At 36.2% G+C, this 16,848-nt stretch overlaps 2 protein-coding genes across 4 annotated transcripts in view; one reads left to right on the forward strand and one right to left on the reverse strand.

The window, feature by feature from the left end:
• The window catches only part of PFKP (phosphofructokinase, platelet), a 44,590-nt gene extending 37,887 nt beyond the window's left edge, over nucleotides 1-6,703 (forward strand). For all 3 annotated transcript variants that reach the window (XM_035564284.2, XM_035564285.2, XM_050708659.1), the window contains 6 exons: nucleotides 1,051-1,215; nucleotides 2,377-2,438; nucleotides 3,450-3,561; nucleotides 4,778-4,877; nucleotides 5,504-5,609; nucleotides 6,173-6,703. In XM_035564284.2, coding sequence (XP_035420177.1) covers nucleotides 1,051-1,215; nucleotides 2,377-2,438; nucleotides 3,450-3,561; nucleotides 4,778-4,877; nucleotides 5,504-5,609; nucleotides 6,173-6,326 — 699 coding nt within the window. In that variant the 3' untranslated portion in view covers nucleotides 6,327-6,703. The remainder of the gene's footprint in view (nucleotides 1-1,050; nucleotides 1,216-2,376; nucleotides 2,439-3,449; nucleotides 3,562-4,777; nucleotides 4,878-5,503; nucleotides 5,610-6,172) is intronic.
• Nucleotides 6,704-7,212: 509 nt separating this feature from the next.
• Nucleotides 7,213-16,848, reverse strand: part of PITRM1 (pitrilysin metallopeptidase 1) — a 29,310-nt gene continuing 19,674 nt past the window's right edge. Inside the window, exons 18-27 of the mRNA XM_035564281.2 lie at nucleotides 16,219-16,295; nucleotides 15,611-15,776; nucleotides 15,389-15,489; nucleotides 14,339-14,459; nucleotides 13,484-13,555; nucleotides 12,038-12,150; nucleotides 11,395-11,520; nucleotides 10,013-10,158; nucleotides 8,261-8,363; nucleotides 7,213-7,662 (exon numbers count right to left, since the gene is read on the reverse strand). Coding sequence (XP_035420174.1) covers nucleotides 7,569-7,662; nucleotides 8,261-8,363; nucleotides 10,013-10,158; nucleotides 11,395-11,520; nucleotides 12,038-12,150; nucleotides 13,484-13,555; nucleotides 14,339-14,459; nucleotides 15,389-15,489; nucleotides 15,611-15,776; nucleotides 16,219-16,295 — 1,119 coding nt within the window. The 3' untranslated portion in view covers nucleotides 7,213-7,568. The remainder of the gene's footprint in view (nucleotides 7,663-8,260; nucleotides 8,364-10,012; nucleotides 10,159-11,394; nucleotides 11,521-12,037; nucleotides 12,151-13,483; nucleotides 13,556-14,338; nucleotides 14,460-15,388; nucleotides 15,490-15,610; nucleotides 15,777-16,218; nucleotides 16,296-16,848) is intronic.

Here is a 16,848-nt window from a genome sequence, read left to right on the forward strand (position 1 = left end):
TTTTTAAAGCTATAATTCAAGTTTCAAGATTATGCAGTTGCTAGGTACTTTCATTTCTTAGTTTTACCAAACAGAACTGATGTATGGACTATACATCAATTTTGCAAAATTATTCTTGTTACCAAGTCTAGCATAACTTTTATTTATTTTGAAGGAAAAGGAGGAAGTAATATGTTTCTTTTCTTAATCTCTTTCTGAAAGGAAGTACTTTTGTCCAATGACTTAAAAATAACTTTGAACAGTTGCTGTAGAAATATTTTCATTCCAGGAAGTGAGAGTTTATCAACTAGCTTCTTGTGTTGTTATAGCCTAGAGATGCATAGTAATGTCAGTTTCCTAGGTCCTATGACCCTGGAGATTTTTTCTGCTACTCTTTCCTAAGTCTCTTAAGCAACTGTAGTAAATATTGGTAGTATTGGTGCTATGTGGGCATCAGATCTCTTAGTAGAGAATGTTTCTTAGGCTGTTCAGAGCATGGTGCAAATAAATAAAAACGTAAAAGGAGCAGTAGCTCCAGTAGTGCTTGAGAGAATGGTATTTCTATGGATATCTTTGTTGGAAAGTAATCCACAGAGCAGAACATACCCAAGAGTATTAAGTTATTTTTTTTTTTTTAAACTTGAGCATAGTCAGGAGTGCAGTGAATTTTAAAATCAATGGTAAGATGATATAAACTTGTCAGTAATGAATGGAGTCAAAGTAAAGAAGAGAAACTTACTTATACCCAAACTGATTTAAAAGCTCTGTTATATGTATTAGTATCTCTGTTAGAAAACTATCACAATTTTTATGTTCATGCAGAAGACAAATTTATTTCTTGTGTTAGTATTTGCATGAAACACGTGTTGATCGTCAAAATGTTTTGCTAGTGTGGTGTTCAGTGTATGACTTATGAAAATGACTTATTGTAGTTAAATGGGTTATGTTATGTTGGAGCCTTTTAAAATACATTTCTTAATAAATTTTTTAAAATCAATATGTAACACAAAAATGTGTGACATAAAATAAAAATTCAAATTTTAAAATTTCTAATATCTTGTCTTTGAGTAGACGTGTGATCGCATCAAACAGTCAGCCAGTGGTACCAAACGTCGTGTATTCATCATTGAGACCATGGGTGGTTATTGTGGGTACCTGGCCAATATGGGGGCCCTTGCAGCAGGAGCTGATGCTGCTTATATTTTTGAAGAACAGTTTGATATTCGAGAGCTCCAGGTATGCAACATGAGAAATGTTTTCCTCATTTTTAAGTAGATCCTAAAGTTGTTGTATGTACATGTATATATTTGAAGTAGATAGCTAACATGTTTTTTGTTGTAGTTTTATTATTATTATACTATAGCTAAAAGCTGTGCTTGTCAGTAGCACTGTCCAATAGTTCCAGTTCTTATGCCATATTACCTAAAGGAACATACACCCAGTTGTTCTTGGCGTTAGGGTCAGTTAACTGATGATTTTTTTGTATTCACCACTAAACGCTATTAGGGGAATCATTTAATTTTTATTCTTCTGATTGAAATTCAAGCTACATGTAAATGAAAAAAGTTCAGCAGTATGAAAAGAGACAAATATAGGATAAAAAAGAAATACCTTTTCCATTATGACTGTGCCTCAGCTTATTGCGTCAGAAGACTGCTTAGGTCAGGGACTGAACAGGATGTAAAGTGGATTAGATATTGACTTTGATAATCAAACTATTAAGAGCATTTTTTGAGATGTTACTGAAATAAAGATTTTAGGATTTAAGGACTACAGATTAGGATATGACTTTGCAGGGGGTAAGCTCGTGAAACATGTCTACTGTGAGGCTTTTACACTTCTGAGGTAGTTGGTGCTAGCTGCTGTCATGGACATACAAATATAACTGCTGAGCAAATGTAAATACAAAGCTGAGCAGTACAGTGAATTGTAGTTCCTCCCCATTCAGTTCTCTGTGGCATGCACTCTTCATGTCATGCATGGGAGTACTGACATGGTAATACATTGCTGTATCCATAACAGGACTGTTGCAAGGATTGGGAGTAAGGGCAGGATATCTTTTATGACAATGTTTCTGTATTTTTATGTATATCAAGGTAATCCAACTTGGTGCTCTATCACTATAGTATTAAAAAAACAACAACAACAACAAAAAAAAAAACCACTTTGTGTGGCTACTAAAATCAGTTATTTGTGATGTGGAGGAAGAAGTTCATTTTAACCCAAGATGAATAGCCATACTCACTATGTTTTGCTGGATCTCTAAAATTATTTGAATTTGCACATACTACTTGATGTGGAATCTTCATATAAGCTCTCAGGATGAGTTTGTAGGCTCATTCAAGTTGTTTTAAAGTGTTCTGCTTGTCTCTTTAAAAATACCTTTGTTGTTCCTAGGCTAACGTGGAACACTTAACTGAAAAGATGAAAACCAGTATCCAGCGTGGTCTAGTCCTGAGGTAAGCAAAAGTAGTTGTATTAAGTGAAATCTGTGATGCTGAGCACTTGCAGCCAAGGCTGTTTGGCCACTTGTGAAGACACTTCACGTCTACATTCCTTGATTATTCCTTTAGCATAAGATTATTAGCAAAGCTGTTGCTCCAGAAAGCAAGTCTGGGAGCTGTCTGGAAGCTGAAGCCCAAAACTTCCTTCTTTCTATGTAAATCTAATTGTTCTATAATCTAATACTTGATTCTTTTTTCAGCCTATTTTCTCAACAATTTTTAACTGTAGATTGTTAATAAAGACAGTGTGAAAACTAGCATACACATATAACCTTTACTATAAAAATTCTACTTAGATTTTACAAGATAACACAGGATAAACCATTTTCAAAGACCAAAACCTTTAAAATATGTTATTTAACATGTTTTAAAATTATCCATTCTTAGGCATCCTGAATCAGTCTGCAGCTTCTCTCTCTTTCATTAGCATTTACTTTCAGTGTGCTGAGTAGCAAAGGGCTGAAAAATGAGTACTATAATAAGTTGTATGAGGAAACTATTACACTTGTTTACATTGTTCTGCTTATGGTGATTAGGGTGAAAAAATACTTGACATTTAAAGTACTGGTAAGGAGCAGACTAGGTGTTATTCATCATCCATGCTTTTATAAATGGCAAGATACTGGCATTAGATGTGTATAACTTCTGTTTGTGCAGTTTTTCCACTGCATAGTTAATTTGTCAGACATAAATTTTATTTTCCGCTACCTTATTCAATAATGGTTTCCAGCTGACCAGCAAGTAATGTTGGTACAGTAGAAGTAATGCAGACTTTAAAATCATGAATATGTTACATGAAATGCGTTCATGAAACGTGAAAGTGAACCTATGTGATTAGATGAAATTATCCAAGCAGTGACTGCTGCTATCAAGAAACTGGGAAAACGTTTGTCATTCAGTAGCTGTAAAGACGTTGACTACTTAACAGTTGAGTTGCTAATGAGTATTTGGCCTGAATTGTTACAGAAATGAGAACTGCAATGAGAACTACACAACTGACTTCATTTATCAGCTGTATTCCGAAGAAGGAAAAGGAGTGTTTGACTGTCGAAAAAATGTATTGGGCCACATGCAGCAGGTAAAAATGACCTTAGAATTTACAGACAAGCTTAACTATATGTACAAAGGGCATACACTATTGAAGCATTTCAAGTAAGTCTGACTCAGAATTAAAGAGAAAGTGTGTGGATTTTTGCTCATAGGTAGCTCTGAAGTGTTTGTTAGCATTAAAATTTATTGCAACTCCTTCCGTAAAATGTAGGAAAAAAATGTAGGAAAAAAAAACACATTAGCTTCTTAATGATTATTTTCTTAATGATTATTTTTATTTTTTCTCCTTCTGTCTATATTAACAAGTTGTTAATACAAGTTAAACAAGATTGTTTTTGGGCAGATAATAAGTTTCTAAATTGGCTACGTTAATTATCAAGGCTGAGGTAGAGTCAAAAACACATGTAGAGCTAAATTTCTTGAGTGCTAGTAGTGAAATGACTGTTGTTCACATTGTCATTTTACCATTACTTATTTTTAGATTTTTCAACACTGAGATTGGCACTTTCTGCATAAAATTTAACCAAATTTATTTTGAAGGTCAAGACCAGCATTGACGAAATGATCTACTGTTTGTGAAGTAGTTCTAAATAGTTCCACATGATTTCAGTTCCATCTGCTACATTGGAAATGAACACAAAAATCAGACTTCATATATAAATAGCTTAAAAAAATAACTTTGTTTCCAGAGCCATATAAAGGCTGTTTTAATACTTTGAATGAAAGCAGCCATAAAACATATTAATAAAAAAATTACTAGTTTAAAAAGTCCCAGCCCAGTTGTTTCATCCTAGTATTACATACACAGCCTTCCTTGTTCTAGCTGCAATAAAGAGAGCTGTGCTTCCCCGACTTCCTAGATTACAGAGTCAGCAGTTACATTTCTTATGCTCGTTCTGACACCTTCTCCTTCAATGGTTTCCTGTTTTATATTATGCTGAAACCGGGTTGCCTAGTGCAGTGTGAGAGCTAGGCGGTGCTTTATGATCAGCACTGAGGGAAAATGGAGGCCAGGGAAATCAGTGCCCTTTGTTTATCTTAAGTGAAAAGTAGTATTGATTCAGTGAGAATTCTACACTGGCTTAACACAAATTTTAAGTGTTTTAGCTTGGTTTGTGTGGTAATTTTGTTTGTTTAAAGTGGGGGAGATAGAAATGAGAGTGAGCAGGCCATTAAACTAGTAAAATAAAGAGACAAATACTGACTTGATAACTGAATTAACCCACAGTTAAATTTCCACACAGGGTGGTGCACCTTCGCCATTCGATAGAAACTTTGGGACAAAAATTTCTGCAAAAGCTATGCAGTGGATCTCCAAAAAGCTGAAAGAAACCTACCGGAAAGGTGCAGAAACACTTGGTCCTATCTCTCATTTTACTGCCTTCAGTTAGCCATCAGTATATGCCTACTGCCACACAAACACATGAATGCATGATAGGTTGTTAGTCAACATACTTCTTTCCATCTTATTCAGTAATGTCTTGCTGTGCTTCCTGCTATATTACCCCTCAAGTGAGGTCAGTATTTTAGATAGCTGTTTTCTTACCTGCCTTTAAAAAATGCTAGTGTGATTGCAGTATATTATGCATGAAGGAATTGATGATTACCTAAGTTACATCTGTTCTTCCTTTCTGTTTCATGATGGCTACATGGGAGACAGAAGAAGGTAATATGTCTTCTTTGGGAATTTTTATAAAACACTATTTACTAAAATCTAATTTAAAACTGGATGTTAAAATTCAGTCTCATTGTTGATTAATTACACTGTTTTCATGGCTAATCACCAAAGCTAAATGTAAAAAGTGAAGATCTCCTAACCCTATTAAAGTACTAATTGATGTTTTAATGTTATGTTAAATGTTCAGTAACTGAAATTAAGCTCCCCATTCACTTTAATTACAGAACAAGGATATTTGGCCATACAAATGTGAATAAAAAAATCTTGAATTATTTCCTTCTTTTCCTATTAGGAAAAGTATTTGCCAATACTGATGACTCAGTCTGTTTGCTGGGAATGCGTAGACGCAACCTTGTTTTTCAACCAGTGGCTGAGCTGAAGAATGAAACTGACTTTGTGTATGTATACGCTGCTTACATTTTAAACATCCCCACACAGGCTTTCTTTCACCACATCAAATGAACATCTTCTTCATGGTGCTGACACACAGCATTTGCCAACTGTTTTATTGTGCTTCTGTCTCTGGCCTACATTCAGCCAGTGATTCACTTTGATTGTTCACTTGTCTTTTTGAACAACTCCCTTTATGCTTTCTATTCAATCTCCTTATACATTATGAACTTCTCTTGTTACGAATTCTGGGAGCCCACTGTCTTTTTTTCATCTTTGCTCTAATGTCTGGAATGGGTTGACTTCTGATAAAATTTAGTAGAGTAGTAGAGCAGCATTAATTGCCTTAGATGGCATTTTACCTATGAAAAACTATCCAGTAAAATCTATTTTTTCCTTCAGTGCTCTGTTATTTCTTCCCTTCTTGGGTTGGTGCTTATATGCCACCATAAATAGCAATATTTGATCCTATTTGTAAGAGTATTACTGTTAGTGTTCTCAGATGAGCTACAATGTGTTTGCCATGGCTACTAAGTAACTTTTTTTTTTTTCCCCCTCCACCACACCACAGACATAGGATTCCCATGGAGCAATGGTGGCTGAAGCTGCGACCACTGATGAAAATCCTGGCCAAATACAAGACCAGCTATGATGTTTCAGATTCAGGCCAGCTGGAGCATGTTGCTATGCACAGCCCAAAGGAAGCAGAAACTGGAGCCATCTAAAGAGATCATTTTTAGATTGTTGTCATAGATGCACATTGTGAGTAACAATGCTTTAGAATCGTTACAGCTTTGTAACATTTAAGTTATTGTACCAGCACTTTATGTGAAACAAGACAGTCACGTCACACAGATTTTGTCCTATCTTTGTGTTACGTTTGAAACAAATCCCAGCATCTAAGGAATAAGCACCATTTTACGCATACTACCCTTTAACAAAAAAGTGCAACACTGTTCTATGCACTCTGTAAGTTACTCACCTACTGCACTTTGTTTCAGAGTACTTACACCCAAAAATAAGTGTAGATGGCTAGTTTTATGTTGAGTTACAGGATGTGCTTAATGTATCCGAAGTGAAATAAAGTACTGTTGCAAACATGTGTGATGTGTCAAAATGCATTTGCCTGCTTCTAACCACAAACAGCAAAAATCCTTCATGAAGGATTCTCTACAGACTAACGAAGGAAAAAAAGCACCTGTCTTAATTCCCGATCTAGTGAAGGGGGAAAAAAAGCAACTGTCCTACTTTTTTCCTTGTTTCATGTTTCTTTTCTCTTCGCTTTGTTAAGGCTATAGAAACTCTTCATAATGAGGGCAAAGGGTAAAAATAATTTTAAAATTAGGTTAACAAATACAGCCAAACTCTTTTCTTATGCTGATTTAACTAGATGATGACCAAAAAAAAGTACTAGACCATTTCATACCAAAAATTGACTGAAATGTTGCTCAAATAAACAAGATAAAATCTGCATTGTACACAGATTCATTAGTGATTTGCCCACTACGCTGCTATTCACTACAAACTTACTGTGAGGTGGAAGGCACTGTCACAAAGCTGTAGGTAGTTTATGCAAAGGAAGCTGGAATTAGCATACCAAAGAATGGAAGCTGTAGTATAAGAGACAGTTTTTTATATATCCAACAGCAGACATGATTTCAAACAAATACCATTTAAATCTCTGGAGTTCTACATATACAAAAATATTTAATTTATATAGTATCCATATGAGACTTGAGTAAAGTATTATGGTCTTTGTCCTAACAGAGCAAATAATTCTTGCTCTCAAATACTGTGTGGTTAGAAGATTTGACAACAGGGTTTTAACTGGTTTGTTGCACGTTGTTAGAAGCAGCAACGAACATTTAAGTTGGACCATGGGCCAGTTAAAAGTTAATATAAAAAAATAATTAATGTAGTCACAAAGATTGGCTTGCTTTATATGAGCTTGGATGTTCAGCAGCAATTCATCGTTTGACCCATGAGGGATCTTTGGTAATATCTGCATTTTCTGGGCCAAGTACCGCCAGACCACGTGTGCACTTCCCAACTGCAAGATACCTGCAAAAAGAAACAAATGAGAAGTTAATGCATTTGGTTATCTGTAACTACATTATACAGTTAAAAAGACTCTAATTTCAGGAAACAGTGCTGTCTGATATGCACCCTGCGTTTGCTTTTATAACATCTTCTGGATTTACATTTTTTCCTCCTGTTAATGATGATACAACAGTCAATACCACCTGGCAATAACTAGCCTAATCTGCTTAAACAGATGTTCTTCTATGTGAAATTCTTAACTCTAAAGCGCAAGTCAGAAGTCCAAAGAAGTAAAAAATATTAGGAGTCCAGAAGAACCAGCTCATTCAGCCAGGAGCTGGAAGTCTGAGTGTACTCTTTCTTCAGACGCTTTCTGGACTTTTCAAAAGTAAAACAATCACCTCCAACTTCAGAACATAGGAGGGAATTACATCTGCTAAAATTCAATAAGCAGAATATAATTAACATCTCTCTAAGGTTACAAAAACAAATACTGGAAGTAGTACAAAAGACCAGGGAAAGAAATTCAAGAACTTAATTTTGATAACTTTAACAAACTTCTCTGATTTGTCCAGTTTTTCAAGCATCTTTTTTTCTCTAAAGTTGAGCATAGACTTACTTGTTTGATACATCAACCAGGTTATCACTGTTGACAGCAAAAAGCTGCTCTCTGTGTGACTGCTTCATTTCATCTGAAATCCCGTATAAGAAATGATCCATACCTAAAACAAAACAAAGCCACATACTGCAGCGATATACTGGAAGGGAAGAATAGAGCCTACACTTCAACCATTGTTTTGAGACAAATTAATTGTCAATCAAATGTCAAAAGTTAGAATTGAGTAAATAAGTTTAATTTTCTGAGGTAGTAAGAGTTTGCTACTTTGTATTATAGTCTGGCAAGTGATTTAGTTTGCCAAAAATCTAAATGTAATTTGGATCCAGAAAACCTAAAGAAATAAACCAATGAAAAGCAAAACACACTAGCATGATTCATTCTAAAAAGTCTCAATAATTTCTAAAATGTTTTAGCCAAACTGGATTTCATGCAGCTTGTATGAACAACCTCTTAAAATTTTCAATCAGCTGTAATATAGATGCTGAGACAATGTTTTAATCACCTTCTTTTGATCAAGCTACATACAGAAGTCTGCATACAAATACTTTATTGCTTTTGTTGGAATACTTACCTACAGTATTTTAGCATCAATATTATAGCTCTGTGAATAACCAGAGAACTCCAAAATAACCACAGGAAAGCTTTTTAACGTGAAAATAATTACAGAAAAAAACAGTAGGTGGGGAAGACATCTGGAGACAATTAACTCATCCAAACTTCTGCCAAAGCCAGGATAAAGTGAGATAAGGTTGTTGAAGACCCTATGCAGGACCTAATATATAATGGTAGTATTAAGGGATAGATATTTGTCTCTGCAACAGATCCTAGGCCTATGGAACAATGTTCTTCACTGAATTTGTCACAGCTGCTACAGCGCATGTTCAAATTAAATCACTGCTCTCACAAATTACAACATTCAATATGCGTTCATTTCACTCATATCTGCACCTAAAATTGATTACTTTTTTTTTCTTTAAAATTAAATCGCCCAGGCCAAAACCAAATTCAGTTCAAAGAACATGAAATCAGCTTCAAGTCCTATTTAACAAACTAGCGTTAATACAAATACATATTAAAATAACATTAGTTTTATTCTTATAATTCCTTTACTTAAAGGACAGGAATCTATTTTAAATTAGCAAGTTTTGGATTGAATTTAAGCTCAGACTTGGAGAGGGAAGGGGAAAGCGAGGAAAGCAAGGCAACATGTAGGCAAACTAAAAAGATGTGAAGATACTACCAGCTGTGATATGCATGCGGATATGTAAAGAAGGTAACACCCTCCACCGTAGCAGTATTATGCTCTAATTTCTTTAAAAAAAAAAAAAAAGAATGCACAGAAGTTACACATTTGTAGTCAAAATGTACACTTGTGTCAGGAAAGTAATTCTTCAATTTTATTTATATTTAATCAAAAGACAAAATATTTAATTTTTTGCTTGCTAGCATCTGACTCCCTTTCCAAGCCTAAATTTGTTTCTGTAATCTACCTCCATCTTCTAACTGTATTCCCCTGACATCAAGGAGCAGCATAAATATGAATACTTCAGTGGAGAGACTGAATGTGTGCTATTTCTGAAAAGGGACTAACAAGAACTGACTGTTTTGTTGAAACCGCAGTTGTCTTACATCTGCCAAGTACAAATTTTAACGTATGATTCAGTTTAGCAAATTAACTGTTTTCTCTCCTTTAAAACTTAAATAAAAATAAATATATTAGCTCCCAGTGCTGGGAGACTGGTGAGAATGTACCTTTATCTGAAGGAGCTATTGGTGCATCTACAGCAGCAAATACTGCTAACTTAGCTTCATCGATATCTTGTTGTGTGAATTCTCCAGATTTGGCCCATTCAACTGCTTTTTCAAATGTTTTCAAGGTGGCTAATGAATTTGGGTCTCTTAAAGAAAAAAAAAAGAATTAAGGACTTCAGTCTTACAAAATGATATACTGTAATTAGTTTGTTCTTAATTCAGAGTTTACTATTCATTACACAAACATAGATACATGTGGATTGCATCAAATGAGAAACCTACTTTTTGTTTACAAGATATTTTTTAAAGAAGAAGCTAGTATTACAATAAACCAGGCATATTTTGAATTTTCAAATACACAAGTGCAGCAAGTTCAGTTGCCTATAAGTAGTTTCAAGGCAGCGTGCAGAGAAGTGGTATTCAAAAGATGGTAAACCAACAGTGTTTATAATGTACTATCAATTCACTGCTGCAGCTTAATAAGCATTAACTTCCATTAATATCAACACCACCTTATCTCCTCTAAGCTGCTTTTCCTGCTACACCTCTTTCTGCTCTCTGTAAAACAAGTGCAACAGGTCGACAACTACTGAAATACTAAACAGGACAAGTCCTACCACGTTGAAACTTTGCAGAGAAGCAACACTGCTCAGATTTTAGGCAGGAATACTGTCCAAGTACTGTGATGGACTACCTTTGGTCTAGGAAAATTATTTAAGCCAGGACTCTAGACACATGTCATTTCTAGTGGGGATTATAACTTCCAACTCAAATTTCATCTGAAAGTGGTTTGGCAAGTCCAAAGCAGGTTAGCTGTTCCAGACTTGACAAAAAAAAAGAAAAAAAAAAAAGAAAAAAAAAGAGACTTTCTCCCTTCTAGCTCATCACCAGCAATGCTTTCTGCTGAATCTCTGCTGTTTCCAGACAGTCTGCCAAGGAAGTATTTTCAAAACCAGGGCATTAGGAAACGGCATCATTTCTACTCCATGGTCTCAAACATAATTAAATCTCAACTTCTTTTTTTTTCTCCTTGTATTTCCTTATTTATTTATTAAAAAAAAAAAAAAAGTGGAGGACCCATGAGAAAATAAATGATAACCAGTCTTACATAAACCTGGTAAAACAATGGTTTAAACAATGGTTGCTACCAGCAGAGATAAGTTAAACTTTCCCAGGGACAGAAACCAGAGGAGGGGTTTATTAACAAAACTGATATACATTAAGCAATTAATCTCAACATCACCAGTGCTGAATCACTTTCTTGTGATTCAACATAGCTGTAGCTCTCTTTCAAGATTAAGTGAAATAAAAATAAAGTCAAACAAACATACAAAGTGCAGTCAGTGGTTCCCTCAGACAGGAACATGAACAAATGCTGTTACCTGTAGGAGTAGAAAGTGAATATGCCGTTGTGACTAATTTTAGCACCTCCGCCATAAGCCCCTCCTTTCTCTCTAATTTCTCTATGTAGGAATTTAGATGTCATCAACCGTGCAAGAATTCGAAGGCTGTAATGAGAGAAATATTAACAGCAAACTGTTAAATGAACTGGATAACAGTAATATTCTCAACTGCCTCTAAAGTTCAAAAAGATCCCCATTTACAATGCCTTGCTTCTTCCAATCTACAACAGTAACAACACTCAATATTTAATAACAGCTGAGCAATGTCACATCATTGCTACTTTGGAACACTGCTAGATTATTCCACTTATGTCACTGTAATCAAATACAAAAGCAGCCTTCTACTTGTAACTTTGTTAGTGCAATAGGATTGTCACCTCAGACACATCTGGGTAAATAGGGCTGTTATTTGGAAGCTAGGGGTTAGTAGCCCCTAGTTACTTAATCTCAGCACTTGGTAAAGCAGCACATTTATGGACCTAGCAATGTGAAGATTGGTCTGTAAAGAATTTGTCACAAACACACCACAAAACATTTTTATTGACACTCCATTTTCAGCGGTCCCGTTTTGTTTCGCGTTATGCAACACACATACAAGCTCCCTGCTGATTTTGTTTCCTACCTTGCATAGTCCGTAGCTGTGTAGGGAACTGTGCGAATGCATTCCCCAATATAGTTCACCGGGAAGGGAAGTACAAAATGGGTCTTCATCTGGCACGGTTTGAAAGTAGGATCCTAAGAGAAAAACGCATTACTGCTACAGTTAGCAGATATGAGACAATTTAGCCAGTCGAGGACTGTGAAGCGCTGCCAAACATACAGACACACAGACGGTAAAGCTGCCACTTGACCTGCACTGCAATCGGTGGCATTCAGCTTGCCCCCATGTTAGCAATCCAGTAACAAAACTGCCTTAGGAAACTAAAGTATGTGGTTATTGTACATTGGCTGCCCGTCGTTGCTCACCAGCGTCTCATTTGCCCATGCCTTGTGTTGTTACCAAAGAGCTTTGATACGTATACCACGTCTTTACTTGGACTGAACCAAGCGTTCATAACTTCCCACTTCTATGTCCATCATATTTGACTCCATCTACTCAATTTTCGATATTGCAACTGGATCCAGAAAAAGACCCCCTCCTCACTGTTTTATGAACAGCAGCAGCTATATGAGTTTCCGCTCACACGTACCCTGCAATAAACTTGTCTTTTACTTAGAATCACACAATCATTTAGATTGGTAAAGACCTTCAAGATTATGAAGTCCAACCATCAACCTGACATACCAAGTCCTAAGCCATGTTCCTTTGTGCCATGTCCACACATCTCTTAAATACCTCCAGGGATGAGGACTCCCCCACTTCAAAACTTCCAGTCCTTCTCACGTCTCCAGGCCCTGCAACACTTGCTTCTTTGTCTCTTTCACACCTACACCTGCTTGTGTGCTTATTTACGCATAAGCAGAGCCTTAAGCACCTCCAGAATCTTTTAAAATTTAATTTCAACGCTCCCAAATGTTCCTTAACTCCACAGACCTGCTCCCCAGCCCCTCACACATCTCTGGCTGGTTGGGCCCAGCACAGTACCACATGCCGGACTTGTCAGCAAGAAGAACCTTTGGCTGAGCAGTCCCTGCCTTTTTCCTCAATGCTCAGGATACACCAAGTTGTGTTTCTCCCATATAGTCAAATAAAAATTTTCATTTTTACTTAATTGTCACAGATACTCTTTTGTCAGGTGTCATTCACATTCAAAATAATTTAGGGAGCAGAGGAAGGAAAAGAAAGGGCTAACTGGGAGTGACACCACATGGATCTGATTCTGAAAGAAACCAGGGTAAAAATAAAATCTTGTAAACATCACTTGCAAGGAACAGCATAAGCGGGAATTTCCTGCATGCACTGACAGGAAGTCAGCTAAATGATCTGCAAACCGGAACCAAAGGGAAGACAACAAAAAGGATGACATAGAAACATGAAGAAGTTTGATGAACTATTTAGAGAAACAATAGAGTAAGAGTGTGGAAGTGAAGGGCACGTAGCACTATGCTCAACCAATAATGTACTTACATTAATTAGTTTCCTTGTGATCTGCAAACAATTAAGCGTTTTGCTTCCCACAGGTTTGACTTCTGAAGATTTCTACAAGAGACACAGCCCTCATATTAAAAGGTGATTTAACAATTTAGACTAAGATTACAGTAAATGCAATCCCTACTCCCTTGAACTTCCTATGTAAGCTTTTGAAACCACCATCAGCCCATGTGTCTTCACACACATAAGCAACCTACTCAATCATTTGTATTTCAAAGCAAGCGCTAAATAAATTTCCTTTCAAGAGTAATTTGGTACTGAAAGACACCAAGAGGGAGATTAAAGAGCCCCCCAAAATTTCAGACAATCATTTCCTTCATGGGTAGGGAACTGGGAGCCTATTCATGTCTCAGAAATTAATACAGATGTACATTCACAGAGCAGATCCTTTGTCAACTGTATTGAGCCAAGTACCCTCTGTGCGAAATGTCCATCCAGATAATGAAACAGATTCCTAAACAATTAAGGAACTGCACAATTCCCTATTTTCCTTTGGCTAACATGCCAAGTAAAGCTAAAAAAGAAATTAGTTTTATGTGACAGAGAACAGAAGAATTTATTTTCCTTCATCCCATGCAAAAGTAACCACCTCAGAGTAACATTTGACAGCTGATCTACAGGATTACTGTTGTCTATTTTACAGGGTGAAGACAGGTACCGTGGGGAAACACATAGCAGCTTATCGCAGATCTGACTTGCAAATTTTTTGAGACATCTATGTATGGATATAGTATTTGAGTTCAAATGATCTTCTGATTGCACAATTGTCTTTACACAACATCAAATCCAACGGTATTTGATGCACTAGTCACAAATGAAGTAATTTCCTACCTCAATCACATGGGGTCGAACAGGTTTTCTCTCTTTTTTACTTCTAGTTATGCCCTTTATAAATTTCTCTACTTCTTTAGATGCCTCTGATATCTGTTGAGGTGCTGCATTCACTGAACATCTGTTAAAAAAGCATATTGAGTTTTTTAATGTTTTTGTGGTTTTGTATAGTCCAATATAATTTGCACCTCTATGTCTTCCTAAATACTTTAAATCATCAGAATGTGACATCTGTGATCACTGATAATCGTTATCACAGAAAGAAAAAAAATACTCATAATGTAGCATTTGGCATGCAAAAAAACCAAAATTCAAATTACTTTGTTCTTTTGCTTGCCCAAAACCAACTTCACTATTGATGACAGCAGTAGCTGTGACCTCCTTCTCTGTACAGGTCAAGACTACACAGATTTTACAAAATAGAAACATCTCATAAGGAAACTAATGACCTCCTTTGTCCCATGGTTTTGAACAGCACAGGTATTTCAATAACTTTACACATCATTTTATTCTTTGCAAACAATACGTTGCAATTTAATGTCACCTCAAATTGAAGTATTTTTGAAACTAACGCATCTGATACTAAGCACTTAAACATGCCCTCTTACTTTTACTAATATATACATAAAACAGATTTCAAAATGTCACTATTTTCTGTAAGGAAGAAAAAAAAAAAAAAAAACTATATTCAACTGATATAATACACTATAACAGTATTTCTATCCTGGGCACTTTTCAAGAAAAAAAGCAGAATGTTGATGGAATATTTCTGTAAAACCCAACAAGCTGTTTAAGCACTCTTGATACAAAAGTTACATCTGAAATCTGCCTTAAGCTTCATAAACATGTTAAAAATCACTCAAAATAAACCATAACTACCAGCAAGTTCTTAAGGTAGGAGAATGTGGACTAAAAACATTTTTAGTAATTCCTCAGGTTTTCTGTTTCACAAAACCCCAACATCCCAGAAAGCACATTAAGAAATGCCCATTCATAGGCCATGGCCTCTCTCTAACTAAATGGTCCCTTTCTGTTCTAGCCAGAACTCACCTGATGTTGTCACTATTTAATAGATACTTCTTAATGCGTGGCAGTTTGCGTAGTACTGGTTTAATATCGGGCATTTCTGCTATTCTCTTCATCAACTTCACCTGCACAGGAAGGCAGAAAGACTACAGATGAAGCCATTTAGAAAGAACTAGCGAAAATTTAGCGCTCTAATTCCAAAGTGGAGGATTTGGGCCTCACTAAAAGACGACATGAACTTTTCACCTGATCCATCCCACTAAACATTTCTTGCAGTTCTCCAGAAGGCGTAAGGTTTTTGCTGGCTCTAATAGAGGCATACAAATGCCCACAATCTGGAATCCCATTTGACAGTTCCTGGGCAGTTTTCTTAACCAGCACTCTGAAGTGTTCCTCCTCCTCAAACCGCGGGCTGAAAAAGAGTAGAAGCAGTTCTCTACATCTCAGGCAAAATGACGCCAATGGGCTTTTATAATACTGACTCATTCGTTCATTATCCCAAGTTCAACAAAGAGCTTTTAGACCATCAGTTTTCCATTTAATCCACTACTTAGTCATGCAAAGGATGAAATGCTTAGATTTGATGTCTGGATGTGGTCCTGAGCAACCTGCTCTAGGTGGCCCTGCTTAATCAGGGGGGTTAGAACAGATGGTCTCTAGAGGTCCCTTACAACATAAACTATTCTGTGAATCTGTAATTTAGAAAGTAGGAGCCACTCAAAGATACAGTTATGAAAGCAAATCTCAGAGTAGAATCTCTAAGAAGTTGGGAATGGTTAGGGGAAGAGGGGGAAAAATAAAGAAAACCCCAAAACACGAGGGAAAAAAAAAGAAGGAAACCCAATGTACAGTACTTGTTAAATATTTCACTCCATAAATTCATCATGTCTGCCAGATTTCTGTCCAAGCATAGAGATGAAAAGAGTACACCCTGAAGGAAAAAAAAAAAAACACATACAGAAAAAAACTCCTTCAGCAATGGAACAAGAAATGCACGAGAACTTTTTAATGGAAGTGATGCAGTGGTACCAACCTAATGCTTCACAACACAAAACCACTTTAATATAGGCTGTGCTACTAAAATCATGAAATATGATTGATCTTCACACAAAACAAACTTGTCAATTACTCTTTCTCAACAGTAAGCATCAGTTCAGCAACAGACTTTTTTATTTTTCCACAAAGTACAGGTAAAACTGTTCTGGGGATGAATCTTTCTGCAAAGGATTCCCCCTAACTCAACTTCACAATCCATGGGGAGCAAGCTACAGGAAACAGACACCAGAAAGTCTGAAAAATCTTAAGAGACATTGCTAAAACTGTTATGCCCAATACTAAGATTTAACGATCCTGAAAACATTCAGGATTGTGACACATATGCAATGACAGCAACCTCTATGTGCAGCACTATGCCTTTCTCTCCTCTGCCCTTTGTTTCCAAAGTTTTTTTGCAGCATTCAGAAACATGTTGACAAAAGCTAGTG

Source organism: Cygnus atratus, chromosome 2 (genome assembly GCF_013377495.2).
Source record: "Cygnus atratus isolate AKBS03 ecotype Queensland, Australia chromosome 2, CAtr_DNAZoo_HiC_assembly, whole genome shotgun sequence".
Taxonomy (NCBI): domain Eukaryota; kingdom Metazoa; phylum Chordata; class Aves; order Anseriformes; family Anatidae; genus Cygnus; species Cygnus atratus.